Genomic DNA, 16086 nt, shown 5'->3' on the forward strand with positions numbered 1-16086 from the left:
TCTCTTTAAAAACCTTCTTGATGGGGCCAGGAGTTTGGCCTGGTGGTGGAGTGCTTGCTTAGCATGCACAAAGACTAGGGTTCAATTCCTTGGTACCACATACATAGAAAAAAGCCGGAAGTGTTGCTGAGGCTCAAGTGGTAGAGCTCTAGCCTTGAGAAAGCCCAAGGACAGTGCTCAAGCCCTGACCTCAGGAAAAAACAAAAAAAAAACCTTTCTTGGTCCATTGCATGAATTATACTTTGTACTCTGCTTACGGGCTTTAGGCCTCTCCACTGGAAAGATCCAGGGCTCTTTGGGAAGTGGCTGATTGAGGATACATAGGAAAGATACAAAAGCAGCTTGGAGCATCTTTCAATGTTAGGAAGGGAGCAATTGCTGAGAAGCTTGGTGGTAGGTGAGCATGTCACAGGAGTAGGGGGAGCTCACTAACTAAGCCTTCCCATGGCCAACACTGGAGCAGTGTGATCTGTCAGAAGAACATGGTATTGGTGTGTAATCCAGAGAATGAAACACAGAGCCATGAGTCCATACTGCCATAAAGGACTGAATAAATGGAGAACAGGCGTTTCTCCTGGAGAGAAGTTCTAAGTAATGAATGTGCAGAGCAGCTTCCTTCTAAAGAGCACAGGAAAGGAGGGGAGGAGGAGAAGACTGGCATACCCTGACTGGCAGCCAGGTGGTCAAGGTCTTTGCACAACTACGAGTCATGAGGGAATTGTACAACCATGATGTGTAATGTGCCATGCTAAAAGGAGCACTTCCTGTGTGTAATAGGTATACTTTCTGCCTGTGATAGACTTCCTGCCTGATAAATATACGTTCTGTCTGTGCTCTTCTTCCTCCCTCACACCAATCCCAGTTTAATCATGAGGACATTAGACAAATGAAATGAAGCGCATCCCACTGAACACCTGAGTACTAATCCTCAGCATTGTCAAGGTCATCTGAAACAAATGTGGTCAGGAAAGGTCACGGCCAGGGGGGCCCATGACGCCTATGGCCCAGTGTATTGCATGGAGCCCTAGACCTGAACAGGCAGAAGAAGAAAACTAAGAAGATGTGGATAAAGGCTGCATTTAGTTGGCAAGACTCTTCGATGTCTTGTTGGTTGTGACAGATGAGCTGCACCATTGTAAAATAGTAGCAAAGAAGCAGCTGAGTGGACCTGGCCATCTCAGTTGTTTGGTATGTATCAATTTCTCCCTGTGTGTATGTGTGCCAGTACTATGGCTTGAACTCAGAGTCTGAGCAGCAGTGTATCCTACCTTTTTCACTCAAGGCTACTGTTCTCCCACTTCATCCCCACCTCCACTTCCAGCTTTTTGTTGGTTAATTGGAGATGAGTCTCACGGACTTCCTTACTTTGGTTGGCTTCAAAGATCAATCCTCAGATCTCAGCCTTTTCAGTAGTTAAGATTATAAGCAGAAGTGGCACTGAGGCTCAAGGGGCAGGGTAGTAGCCTTGAGCTGAAGAGTTCAGGGACAACACCCAAGCCCAGAGTTCAAGTCCCACAACCGACCAAAAAAAAAAAATTATAGGTATGTACTACCAGCAAGTCAAAATGTCCTTTTTCAGCAGGCAAATTCATTATGCTTTTACACATCTCTGACTAATAGGCAGACACACTTATTCAGATAACCCCAAATATTTAGGCTAGGGGCAAGTGGTAGAGTGCTTACCTAGCATGCACAAAGACCCGGTTCAATTCCTCAGTACCACATACATAGAAAAGCCAGAAGTGGTGCTGTGGTAAAACACTAGTCTTGAGGAAAGATCAAGGACAGTGCTCAGACCCTGAGTTCAGTCCCCAGGACTGACAAGATATATACGTGTGTGTGTGTGTGTGTGTATATGAAAGTTCGATGCATTTTTTTTCTGATAACCCAATTACCAGTCTTACTAGGCTAAATGTGCTTGTCATGCGGTTTCAATCTTGGTTATGTTTATACAAGACAAATACTATGGCAATCAAAGAATAATAAGTCTTGTCTGTCAGCAGACATACAGTCCACACTTAAAATAAGGACGCTAAATAAACAGCCATTGTTCAATACCAGCTTGATTGATCTCTCCAATTGTCAGAATGTATACAGAGTTACTTAAAAACCAAAAGGCACTTGACATTGTTTTATGGCACCAAAAAGTGGTAGTGCTTACCATTTCCAGTTTTTAAACATGCAGTTAACTTTTAACGATGCAGTCAACATTGGCATTAAGTTCTGAAATGCTGGTGTACTTAGGAGGTAAAAGCTGCCTTTGGGTGTTTTTTTCTACATTTTTTAATGTTTCTTTAATTTTTTTTTGCATTTTTTATTGTAATTAGTAAAAGGGTTACATGATATTTGCCAGATAGAAGGTGCATTAATTCACGTACATTGATACCCTTTCACATGTCTTGGTACTCATTTCCCTCCCTCCCCCCCCCCCGTTTCTTTAATTTTTTAAATAAAGTAGGAATTCCAATGGAGAGATAGATGCTGACACACATGACAGATTCAGCTGTGGGCCTCTCCCAAGACCCTCCCCCTGCACCAGGGAGCTCCAGAATAAATACATGCCAGGACAAAGTCAAAGGCTGTGAGCCTGAGCTTAGGAGCGCCCAGCCTGCCATGTGTCCTACCTTTGTGAGCAACTTAAGAGAGGCCTCATATGGACACATTAGCCTAGAGAGTTAAGATGATTTAAAGAATGCTAGACCCCAGTGATCACACCTATAATCCTAGCCACTCAGGAAGCTGAGATCTGAGGATTGCAGTTCACAGCTAGCCCAGGCAGGAAAGTCTACAAGACTCTACTCCAAAAAAGTGCAAAAGTAGAGCTGTAGCTCACATACTAAAGTGTCAGCTTTGAGTGAAAAAGCCAAGAGGCAGTATCTTGGCCCTGAATTCAAGCATCAGCACAAAAAAGAAAAAAAGATAAAATACTAGCCTGCCGAGAAAAACTACACTGTGGGAAATAAATTGTTCTAGTATATTCTGATAGATTGTTTACAGGTTTATGTAGATTCTCATTTCTTTTTCTTTCTTTTTTTGACCAGTGCTGGGGCCAGGCCTAGGCACTGTCCTTGAGCTTTCTCAGGTCTAGCATTCTACCACTTGAGCCACAGAACCACTTCTGGCATTTTTCTGTGTATGTGGTACCAAGGAATCAAACCCAGGACTTCGTGCATGCTAGGCAAGCACTCTACCACTAGGCCATGTTTCTGGCCCCCCCATTTCTTTTGTAGTCAGAGGCTTCTGTTGACCCTTTCAAGCACCCTGCTCCAGTTAACTTCCTGACATGTTGTGAATTTCACATTTCATTTCACTTCTCATTCCATTGTGGTCTCTGTTCCAGTATAGTATAAGTTCTGTGAAAGCAACCACAGCAATAGCTATGCATGCTCATGGGCCTCTGTGCCACTTTATGTGGGGCTCCATGGACAGGCCTTCAATAAAGATCTTTTAATGCATGGATACATAAATACCAAAATAAACTTTCAGAGCCAAATGTTTCTTGGGCCACAAACGTGACAATAGAATAAGAGAATAGGCTCTTACTTCTCTTGTTCTGATATTTTTGTGAAGCTTTATGTCAATAACAAAAAACAAAAGGCCAAGCTGTGTGTGTGATATGTTTAGCCTCTCTAGCCATGCTGTCTCTTCTTAGATATCTGGGCACCAGCTTGGCTTTGGCATCTTGCCATCATCACCATCCCAGCCAGCTCCCCTCCAGCTACTTTCCTAGCCTCTGTACTTTTTTGGTCAGAATCTGTTAGCAGAAAGAAGTAAGTGATAGCACTCTATTGAATGCTGTGGGCCGCGCTGTGGTCACCTAAGGTTCTGTGTTCACTTTTCTTTGGAGAGCCTCACCTTCTATGATATATAACATATATAAGTTAAGTGTTTTTTTGACCCATCCTGGGACTTGAACTGAGTCCTGAGCACCCCTTTTGCTCAAGGCTAGCACTATGCCACTTGAGCCACAATCACTTCTGGCTCTTTTCTGTGATTAATTTGGAAATATGAGTCTCATGGATTTTCCTGCCTGGGGTAGTTTGGACCCATGATCTTCAGATCTCAGCCTTCTTAGTAGCTAGGATTACAGGTGTGAGCCACCAGCACCTGGCTAACTTATTGTTGTTATTATTGTTATTATTATTATTATTATTAGTAGTAGTAGTAGTAGTAGTAGTAATATTTGAGCTAGGCTTTTGCTGTGTTGCCTAGGCTGCTCCTGAACTTCTAGCCTGGGATTATAATGCAGCAGGATTATGAATTTGAGCTAGCCTGAACTATGTGGAACATTTGTCACAAGCAAGAAAAAGGATTGCTCCTGTCTAAATGTGCCTGCCTGCCTAGACTTCTAACTTTCCTGCTCTAGATCCTCCATCAGCCTGTAAACCACTGCATATGATTTAGGCTTTTGCACTTCAGAACAGTGCCTTGATTGTGCCACAGAGTGAAGGGGCAATGCCTGTAACCCATGCAGAGAGGAGGAACAGGTAAGGAAGGGGCAAAAGCAGGTCCCCAACCCTCCTTCTGTCTCACAGATCAGAGTAGAGTACCTCTCACTTCTGGCTATCAGTGCTTTGTTTCCAGCAGCTCCAAGGAAGGATACTCACCCTGCAGCAGAGGACAGTGACAGAAGATGGATATGCTACATGGCCAGCATTTCCTTCCTTCCTTCCTTCCTTCCTTCCTTCCTTCCTTCCTTCCTTCCTTCCTTCCTTCCTTCCTTCCTTTCTCTTTTTCTCTTTGTTTCTTTTTCTTTTCTCTTCTCTTCTTTCCCAGGACTGGGCTTGAACTAAGGGCCTAGGCATTGTCTTTTAGCTTTATTGCTCAAAACTAGCTACTACTGAACCAGCTTTGTACCGGTTACTTGGAGATAGTCTCATGGGCTTGTACACCCAGGGTGGCTTCAAAACTTGATCCTCAGATCTTAGTCTCCTGAGGAGCTAGGTTTACAGGCGTGAGCTCCAGGCAGTTGGAGTGGCCAGGCAGTCACATGCAGGAATGGAAGGCTGGAGAGTGGGGCGGCCGCCATAGTGTTGTGGGGCTGTTGGATGGCATGATTCATGCTGCGCACCTTATCAAGTGGCCACTGTGTCTGCTCACACTCCTCTTCTGACCCCTTATCATCTAGCCGCCGTCTTTCTTCAACTTCTTGGTTGCTGGTTAGTTTGAGTGAGGAATGCTTTTCTTTTTTTTCAGTGCTTTTGATAGTCTGTTCCAAATGATAGCTGTCATTCCCTACTTGCTATTTGTGTGTGTGTGTGTGTGTGTGTGTGTGTGTGTGTGTGTGTGTGTGTCTGTCTGTCTGTCTGTGTGTCTGTGTTGGGGCAGCGGTTGGTCATGGGGCTTGAACTCAGAGTCTGGGCACTGTCCCTAAGTTTTCTTACTCACGGCTAGTACTCTGCCATTTGAGCCATAGCTTTCAGGTGATTAATTGGAGATAAGAATCTAATAGATTTTCCTGTCCCCAAACCTCAATCCTCAGGTCTCGGCCCCCCACATAGCTAGAATTACTGGAGTGAGCCATGAGCATCTGGCCTACTTGCTATTTTTTTTTTCCTTAGCAGTGGGGGGTGGGGTTCAAGTCAGGGCCTCATGCTTGCTTAGGCAGGTCCTTTTTGCCTCTTGAGCCATTCTGCCAGCCCTTCTTTTCACAATAGAATCCAGCCTTATGCCCTGACAGTTTGGACTTCCTATTGGTGCTTCCCTCTATCACTACGATGACAGGTGTGCACCACTGTGCCCAGCCACTGTGCTTTCCTATAGTTGGGATGACAGGAATGCATCAACCTGCTCCATCATTAATTGGAATGGAATCTTGTAATCTTCTATGCCTAGGCTAGCCTGGAATCTGATTCCCCAGTCTCACCTCTCATAGAATTACAGACTCGAGCCACCTAACCTGGCTGCTATGTAAATATGATAAGCCCTTTTCCAGTTGTGTAACACCCAAGATAGCTGTTTGACTGGAGTGTGACTTTGTTTTAGAACTGAGAGCCATTTTTCTTGTAAAGAACTATCCTATAATAGAGTCATTCTGAAAAAATAACCCAATGATTCTACTTTGATTACTCACTTCTAAAAGAAACTTAACTAATATTCACTCAGTGCTTGATTACTAGTGGAACATCAAGAAGTATGCTTTTGCGATGTCCTTACAAGCCATGTGCTCAACATAAAGTTAGAAATATGTGCCTCCAGCAATGAGCCCATTGCTAAAAACAGGCTGGGAGCACAGATGTCATTCTCAAAGCCCTTGATCTAGATTCTTGGCTTTGTGTGGCTCCCTGAGGCACTGAGCAGGTTTGGGGAGGGAGGTGAGTGAGTACCCCAGGCAGAATTGAGGTTGGGGATACCATGAAGAATCCACAACTGAAAGGTTCAGCAATAAAAAGTGAAATAATTACAATTATGAAGATTTATAGCCGACTGTAGTTGAAGAACTGAACTTGGTACTTGCTAGCCATGTTGCAGACATGATCCTGCAGAGCACAGGGAAGGGAAGATGTGTGTGAGTTTAATACAAGCCATCCTGACTATGCGAAAGAAACCTCTGTCTTCTGTTAGGAGCAGCAATAGTAAAACTGGATTATGGAACTGGCATCATTTTAGGCTGATATTTCTTTCTTTATCTTATTTTAATATTATTTTTTTGCCAGTCCTGAGGCTTGAACTTGAGCTTTCTCAAGGCTAGCACTCTACCACTTGCACCACAGCACCACTTCTGGCTTTTTCTGTGTACGTGGTATGGAGGAATCAAACCCAGGACTTCATATATGTTAGGCAAATACTACCACGAGGCCACACTCCTAGCTCCATAAGCCTGATTTTTCTTTGTATTTGATAGTCATCTTTACCTGACCATTTTACTTATACAGTCATTCCTCCTTCATCTCAGAGCTCCTGTATATCAGATGCTTGAGTAGCATAATGAAGATCTCCTTCTGACCCAAGTTAGATTGTGTCGTGTAAGATGCTTTGCTTTTGACTCCTCTATAGTACTGGGTGTATTTTTGGATTGCTCTTAAGTTAGGAAGAAGGCCAGTTTCTTTGTATACTTCCTTTTTGAGCAATGCAAACAAAACCCAGCTTTAAAATGTTAAAAATCCTGGGCTAGGCACCAGGATTATGTGCTCATACCTGTAATCCTAGCTACTCAAGGGGCTGAGATCTAAGGATCTGAGGTCGAACCCAGCTGGGACCAAGAGACTCTTATCTCTAATTAACCACCAAAAAGCTGCAAGTGATGTGTGGCTAAGTGGTAGAATGCCAGCCTTGAGCACAAAAGCTCAGAGATAGTGTCCAAGCACTGAGTTCAAGCCATAGGACCATACATGCATGCATGCACGTACACACACACGTACACACACCACCTTAAAATTCTTAAGTCATACACTGAAAATAATTGAAACTGCAGTACCAGATTTGTCTTTCCCTGTTCCTGCACATCTGTCTCCTAGAATGAGGATGTTATTTGAAAGATACCTTGTATACCGATTTTCTGAGGATAAGTAATACTTTTTGTTGGATATTAAGACTCTTTCATGTGGTTGGGTTTCTAGAGTTGAATGGTCAGGGAAGAGATTGAAAAGCAATGATCACAAATGATAGTGGGAGAAAATAGCAGCAACTACAGCTAGAAGCTTTTGTTCCATGTTTTTGATGTGCTATGTGCATTGCCCACATTATTTTATTCTCTAAACCATTCTAGGGGCGTTTGCTAATCTCCTTGCCAAGCTCTGCCACCAGCAGGGTAGAATTGATTTAGACTCCAGCACTGACTCATCCTTCCTGTGCCACTATTCCTGAAATGTTTCCCAGGTTATAGCCAGGAGCTCTTGCTTTGGAAATTAGTGCATGCATGCTATTGTCTTTGTCCATTGCTCCTCAGTATTTCTTTCTTTTTTTTTTTTCTCCTCTGTATTTCTTATTTTTTTTTTGGCAACTGCAGTGCCTTATGAGAAACACTTACACTAAAGAAGACATTGCTGTTCTCAAAGAGAGTTACCAGAAGGACAGATCTACAACTAGCTTACATATTATAAAGTGATGTTATAGTGTGCCCACACACATGTGCATGCGCCAGTACCCTTAGCTTTTTTAAGCTCAAGGCTGGAGCTCTACGGCCTGAGACAACTCCACTTCCCGCTTCTTGGTAGTTAATTGGAGATGAAAGTCTTGTAGACTTTCCTGCCTGGACTGGCTTTGAACTATGATGCTCAGATCTCAGTTTACAGAGGTGAGGATAGGTGCCCAGCTTCTTTTCACTTTTCTTGCAGTGTAACAGGGGTAAATGAAGCAAACCTGTTATGGCGTCAGTTGAAAGTTAGTAGCTCTTGGATTACAACAGTTTCAGTCATAAAGGTAAATCGCAAGCCAGAATAATAGGCAAGTCAATAGAACCCTAATCTTTGGCTTATTAGGATATTTACCCAACCTCGCCTCCAAAGCAGCTGAGAGCTTTCTGGAAGGGAAGAATGCAAGAGAGCACCTGCCTTCTTAAGACCAGGGCCTCCCTTTTGTCAAGTGCTGACTTTTGTAAGAGGGTGTGCATGTTTAAAATATGGGTGTGTTGGTCTAGGGAAGACATAGAACCTCAACCGGCAGAATGTGTGGTAACCCAGAAATGGAATTGTGAATGCAATGATGAAATCAGATGATGAAATTAAAATAAATAAGCGTGCAAACAGCACATATGTCAGTCTGTGCTTATGGCTCCAGCCAAAGATCAGAGGCTCCATTTCAATCCAGTCTGTAACTCTGCACAGATAGACACAGCTCTGCTTTGAACAGCCCGGGAAGCTGTTAGAGTTCCTCAGTTCAGAGGCGGAAAGGAATTTCACTTGCTGGCTGAAGGTCTCATTTCCCCAGGAACTGATTTGAGATAGTGGTAAGGCACCCTTAGCCAAAGGTGTGCGTAGCCACCCTTTTGTAGCAGAAAGAAACTTCAAAGTCAAGGAGGTAAGCTATACAGTTGCCCCAGGCTTGGGAGAGACAGAGCTGGAAGAGTTCTGATCTCATAAAATTCACTTAAGGTTTTTCAAAGTGCCAGGCTAGCTTTTGTAGCTATAACTCTTCATCAGTTTGAGCTGAGTTTGGCATGTATAATTATTTCCACATGAAAAAAAAATAACCATGAAAGGGGCCTCGGCACTGTCCCTGAGCTCTTTTACTCAAGGCTAGTGCTCTACCATTTGAACCACACCTCTACTTCGAGCTGTTTACTGGTTAGTTGGAGATAAGAGTCTTGTGGACTCTCCTGCCTTGGCTGGCTTCAAACTCAAATCCTAATGTCTCAGCCTTTTGAATAGCTGGGCTTAAGAGCTGTGAGCCACTAGTGCCTTGCTGCAGTAGAATTTTAGAACTGGTAGAGGTGTTGGGAATCCTCAGACCTCCTGTTTACCTCTTCCCAAATCTTCCCAAATCCATGTGATCTGTTTCCCTGCCAGTGTGAATTATTGTTATATTGGTGGTAGTGGGGTACTGCAGCCCACACAGCTGCATGAATGGTTGAGTCCAGGACTCTGAGGTGATATTTGTGATCTCAAGTATATATCTAGTATGTTCACTTAGTTGTTCAGCCATTGCCACTCTTTTTTTTTTTTTGGTCAGTAGTGGAACTTGAACTCTGGGCCTGGGTGCTGTCCCTGAGCTCTTCAGCTCAAAGCTACTGGCCTAACCCTGAGAACCACAGCTCTCAGGGTTTTTCTGGTAGTTAATTGGAGATGAAGAGTCTCATGGACTTTAGTGCCCAGGCTGACTTTGAACTGCGCTTCTCAGATCTCAGCCTCCTAAGTATCTAGGATTACAGGTGAGAGCCTCTGTGCCTGGCAGCTATTGCCACTCTTATTTCCAGAACTTTCCCACCACCCCAGCGATCTCTTCTGTATTTATTTACCTATTTATTTATTTGGTGGCACTGCTGTTAGAATTCAAGTCTTCTGCTTGCTAGTGATGTTATTTTATTTTTCAGATAGGGTCTCATTTTGCCAGGGGACAGCCTACACTCAGTGTTTCCAAGACTGGCGTGGGACCACGATCCTCCTATCACTATTTCCTAAGTATCTCTTACCCCAGACATTTCTGCTCAGTAAATCTTTTTTATCACAGTTTCTATCAGGTAGGAAGATGGAGTGATTTTAACTACATCTTTTGTTTGTTTTCTTTATTAGATAAGCAGAATAAACAAAACCAGATAGCAAAAAATAAATAAGCTTAGATCTGTGACTAGTGTTTATGGTAGTAAGTTTTATGATAATACCCTAAATACTTTATCATAAACTAGTAGTTCAACTTGGGCAAAAAAAATAAACATCTTCAAATCTTGAACCCAGAAGCATGTTTAACTTTGTTTTTAGCACTAGTTACTAAGCATTTCCCCATGTTAAACATGATCTTATTTAACTCTCCTGACAGTTTTGTAATCTTCAAATTTAAAGCTCTGAAACGAGACTTTGGGAAGTTAGGTGACTGATCTGAAGTCCTTAAGCCAGTGAATTAACCAAGAGTAAAAACTGCTTGCCAAACATGAGCTCTAAGCATGGCTTTCTTTAGAGGCATTTAAAGTTGTATTTAGAAAAGGAAGAATGCATTTTTTCCTGTGTTTCTCCTTTGTGTCTTTTCTAAGGAAAAGTTCTAGTGTCAAGGGAGGACAATTAGACCGATGCTCAAAAATATAAAATTCCAGGCGGAACCAGTTAAAATCGTTCTTTGAAGCCCTCAGAGTGCTCTGGGGAGGGGTCCCCGCCGGGACAGTTCCTTTGTGAAACCTGAGGCTCCTCTTGGGTCACAAGACTTTCCCTAAATAAATCATGCCTACAGGCCCTAAATAGAAACCTGACAGAAGTCGATTCATTTTAACTAGAGTACAGTGCTATAGCTGGAAGGTAAGAACAAGATTAGCTTTTAGCTTTCCTCCTGAACCTCGTAGGTCATGGCAAAGTACTGCTCTGAGACAGTTTCTGGTCATTAACACTCATCCTGCTTTCTATTCATTTTTTAACTACAATACTGCTTTGGCTCCAGGGAGACCCCACTTAGTCGACTTCTTGAGTAAGGCCAGAGGGCCCACCCAAGGTCCACCCAGCTCCAGTGCTTTAGAGGGCTCCTTGCACCGCCCTCACCCACAGACCCAGGCCTCTAAGGTCCCTTCTTCCCCCTACCACTCCCTCCCTCTTGGGGCTTGGCTACCATACGTTGGAATGCTGTCTCAAACAAATCCTAGTTTTCCTTGGTAAGATTGCTTGCTGTTTCGCTGAAGGCAGATTTTTTTCTTTTAGTTAACTAGAAAACCATACATACCTTTTTTTTTTTTTTTTTTGCTCAGTGGTTTTTCAGATTGTATGGCCGTCGAGAGATGAACCTTTCCATTTCAGGTTTAAAGTTTTTCTTTCTCATCATGTTGAGTGCTTCTCACATTAACGTGAGACAATCTTGGGAGGACTTGTTAAAACACAGGTCCTGAGCAACCCCAAATTCTAATTCTACTGGCCCCTAGGCCAGTAGCAGGAATTTATATTTCCTGAGCTGAGGGTTGACCTCAATAGTAGAGCTTTCTTAGGTGACTTCGGGTTCAGCTGTCCAGCAAGCACCTCAATGGTAAGATTTCTAACAAGTTCCCGAGAGACTCTTATTTTGATCATTGGTGTGCACAACACCTTCCAAATAAATAATACGTAATTATGTATTTACTTATTGTTAATCTTTAATCCAGATGAGGCACTCGGTCCAGAGAGGAAGTGAATGACTAGACAGGTGGGAAACCCCATTCTGTCTAAAGTCTTGTCATTGATCTTTCCATGTCTTTCACTAAACTTCGATCAAACATAACCACAAATTGACTTTATTGGGCATCCTTAGTTGGTGTTAAGCAATATGTGAAATAGATCCAAATGGGAGAGGCAACTCTTTGAAGGCTTCAAATGTTTTTTAATTGCCCTGGTAATCCTCTAGAGTCTCAAAAGTAAATGATACACAAGCCATTTCACCCCGGGGTGCTTAGTAAAGGAGCCAGAAAAAAAAAGATCCTGCTTTTGCAGAGGTGGTTCTGAGGCCTACTTGCAGTGCCAAGCAATTGCTTCCAATCCTGTTTGCCCATGACTCCATTAGCTGCATGTCTAAAAGGACATTTGAGGGGTGAACTAGCGAGGTACACGGTGCTGGTGTATGTCTGTGTGTCTGCCAGTACTGAGGCTGGTACTCTACCACTTGAACCACACCTCCACTTCCAGCTTTTCTGCTTCTTAACTGGAGATAAGAATCTTATGGGCTTTTCTGTCACTAGGATTACAGACACAAGCCACCAATGCCCAGCTAAAATTTTCTTGGTTTAAGACAAAGATATGATTGGGTTTTGTACTTCTGCATGGTACCAGTGCACACCTGTAGTGTGACCACATGTTGAACTCCTTCTGGAGTCGATGATGGTTAGAAATGTACAAAATGAGCCCATAGCATGGAAGCTGTCTGTTTACAAAAGGTCCCCAAACACTGGAGGCCACGCAGAAAATCTAGAAGCACAGGACTCTATGGCCTTTTTCCCTTTCTTTTTTGTAGGTTAGAGAGCTAGAAGAGCTGGCACAGTGCTTGGCATACATTTGGTGCCTAATAAATGATAGTTGTTGACTTTAGGAATACAACGCTCAGATTTTACTTCAGGTTTTAGTAATTACTATGACTTACCTGATATTGTTGTTTTAAATGGCTCATTCTCTTTTTCTTTCTCCCTTCCCTCCATTCCTTTCCCTCCTTTCCCTTCCCTCCCATTCCCTTCCATTCCCTTCCCTTCCCTTCTCTCCCTAACTTACTTAACTTCCTTCCTTCCTTCCTTCCTTCCTTCCTTCCTTCCTTCCTTCCTAGATCAGGACTAAAACTTGCTACTTGCCACTTGTGCTCAGTGGCTAGTACCCTACCAATTGAGCCATGCTTCAACCATTCCTCCTCCCCCCCCACTTTTTTTTTTTTTTTGGTGCAGGTCCTAGGCTTTTTTTGATCAAGGCTTCCACAGTACCATTTGAACCATAGTTCCATTTCCAGCTTTTTGATGGTTAATTGAAGATAAGAGTCTAACAGACTTTCCTGCCTGAGTTCTCTTCATCCTGCAATCCTCAGATCTCAGCCTTCTGAGTAGCTAGGATTACAGGTGTGAGCCACTGGCACCTGGTTTGGAGCTGCTGTTTTTATGTTGGTTAAGTTTCCTATCCCAGATGGAAAGGAAGGTCCATATCTGCCCGTAGACCTAGACAACCCTCCGAATTCACTGTCCTGCTCTTGTGACTTCCCATCCTGCTCTGATTGTTCTTTCTGGCCCTCTTTCTGCCTCACCCTGCTCCTACCACACCTCATGTTGTCCCTTCCCTTAGAGGGTCCTAAGTTGGACCTAAATCCTACCAGTTGTCAAGTGTCTGCTCAGATCCCATCTCCTACACACACCATCTGAGCCCCGTGAATACCATCTTTCTCCTCTCCTATTGATTGCTGTCTTTTGTGCCCTTCCTGGGCTTGAACTCAGAGCCCTGAACTCTTGCCTGGCTTTTTCATTCAAGGCTGACACTCTACCCCACTTCAGGCTTCTTGCTAGCTTTCTCAGATTTGTCTGCCCAAGTTGGCTTTGAACCAGGATTCTCACATCCTCAGATCTCATCATTCTGGGTAGCTAGATAATAGTCATGAGCCATGGGTATCTAGCTGGTTTGTTTTTCTTACTGGTAAGCAGTATTCTGTTTTATGGGCATAGTAGTATGTCTGATTCTTGTTTGTTTATATATGTCCTTTCCCTGTTGACATGTGTTTTCCTTTCTCTTTGGGTCAATGCATAGGGGCAGAATGTCTGGGTAAGAGGGTGAAGGGATGTTTGGTTTATAAGAAACTGCTGGGCTTTCTCTTTTTCTTTTCTTTTTTTTTTTTTTTTTTTTTTTTTGCCAGTCCTGGGCACTGTCCTTGGGCTTTCTCAAGGCTAGAGCTCTACCACTTGAGCCACAGCACTATTTCTGGCATTTTGCCATGTATGTGGTACCGAGGAATCAAACCTGAGTCTTCGTGTATGCTAGATGCTGGGATTTTTCTAAGATATGATATCACTTTATCTTTGTACTACAAGTATGCCTACCTGCCAACCCATTGCCTAATTGCATTCCACTGTGTCTTCTGTTTCTTTCCTACTACCTCGTTATTTATAGCAATGTCCTGTATTATTAAATGAGGAAATTTTGCTAGTAGAGCTTTTCAGTGGCCCCTCATTTTTTTTCAGTTTCTGAAGTCTTATTTTATCACATACATTTTACAAAGAGAAGCCTTCTAAGAGAAGTCTTCTAATGTTACACACAATTCCATAACCCAGTATTTCAATGTTACCAACATTATTCAATTTTTCTGTTTAAAACTGTACTTCAAGAAATCTTGACAAGAAGTCTTTACAAACAGCAGTGTGTGTGTGTGTGTGTGTGTGTGCGTGCGTGCGTGCATGCGTGCATGTGTGTGCGTGTGTGTGTGTGCGTGTGTGTGCGCGTGCACATGTGCATGTGTGTGTGTGTGTGTGCGTGCTGTACAGGGCTATGAGCTCTTGATTGGCCTTTTCACTTGAGGCTATCACTCGACCACATGAGCCATACATATTTCTACCTCCAGCTTTTTCATGGTTCACTGGAGATAAGAGTCTTATGAGCTTTCCAATCAGCACCCAGCATACAGCAATATATTTTTGAGCTGGTTTTAACAGTGCCTGTCTGCTGTTCAGTGACTTTCTTCATTGTACAATTACTAAGTTACAAAGATGTAGATAGTTCTCAAAGACAAAGGAATATGGAGGAAAACATAATTTGATTCTGATACAAGATTTCTGCAGAGATAACATTTGGTGTCAGTGGCTCAGGCCTGTAATCCTAGCTACTTAGGACCCTAAGATCCAAAGATCAAAGTTCAATGCCAGCTTGGGAAGAAGTTGGTGAAACTTATCTCCAGTTAAGCACCCAAAAACCAGAAGTGTGGAGGTATGACTCTGGTGATTGAGCACTAGCCTGGAATGAAAAAGCCAAGTGAGATCATGAAGCCCTGAGGCCAAGTCCCACTCCTGGCACAATAAATACATAAATAAATAAATAACCCTTGATCATTTTTTGAAGTGTCTAGAACTTGATAGTAACTCTAAATAATTCTGAGTCATCTCAAAGATAAGTAGAAAAATTCCATCTTTTAAAATCCTTTGAAGAAGACAGGAATACCTGCAGTGACAGGTATTTTGTGGGAAATACATTTTGTGGGGAGTATATTTAGGGCTAAGTCTTGAAGGTAAGTGTTGGTTAGAGAGTACCAATGTTTTCTAGGATAAATAGAGTCAAGGCATACAAGTTTATGAACTATCCCTATATTCAAGTTGCTTGGTCAAGGTAAACCTCCCTGCCCCTCCCATCTCAGTCCCAGTTCCCATCCCCTCCCATCCCTCCCCTGGCATACAGATTTGTATCTGTGTCCTGTCCCTCCTTTGGTCGCAGGTATGCTCCAGAAGAGCCCTTCCATCGATGACTTCGTGGACGCCCTTGTTTCTGACTTGGATATGGACTTTGAAACTTTCCTCATGGATTCTGAATAACAGATTCTGAGATCATGAACTGACTTTCAACTCAGGTTATATAGATGGACACTTAGGTATAACTGACAAACTTTAAGTGAATGGGACTTGAAATAAATAATCTGTTTGAACTATACTGACTGGTTTGACACTGCTTACTAAGTTTTTGACCCTGCCCCGTCCCCCAGAGATGACCCCCATGAAGTTTCCACAGGGTGGTGATAAACCCAGGGGCTCTCTAAAGCTCGTCTCCTTTCTGCTGACCTTTAACTGAGTCTGTTAGAAACCAGGACAAGTAAACTATCTCACTGTGTAATAAATTGAAACTTGTCTTTAGAAAAGTCATGCCAAGGGCTGGCATGTGGCATAGTGGGAGAATGCTTACCAAGCATACATGAAGCCCTGGATTCAATTCCTTAGTACCTTATAAACAGGAAAAAATACTGGAAGTGGCAAAAGGTTTTTGAAGAATGGTTATCATTTCTTTCTTTTTTCTTTTTTTGGTGCCAGTAGTGGACCTTGAA

The 16086-nt window shown here is 42.9% G+C and overlaps 1 protein-coding gene across 1 annotated transcript in view; it reads left to right on the plus strand.

Annotated features, from left to right (window-relative positions):
• Mipep (mitochondrial intermediate peptidase) overlaps positions 1–15698 on the plus strand; it is a 108099-nt gene extending 92401 nt beyond the window's left edge. The window contains exon 19 of the mRNA XM_090342395.1: positions 15486–15698. Coding sequence (XP_090198521.1) covers positions 15486–15583 — 98 coding nt within the window. The 3' untranslated portion in view covers positions 15584–15698. The remainder of the gene's footprint in view (positions 1–15485) is intronic.
• Positions 15699–16086: the final 388 nt, after the last annotated feature.

The sequence above is a fragment of the Megascapheus bottae genome, chromosome 11 (assembly GCF_031878675.1).
Source record: "Megascapheus bottae isolate mThoBot1 chromosome 11, mThoBot2.hap1, whole genome shotgun sequence".
Taxonomy (NCBI): Eukaryota; Metazoa; Chordata; class Mammalia; order Rodentia; family Geomyidae; genus Megascapheus; species Megascapheus bottae.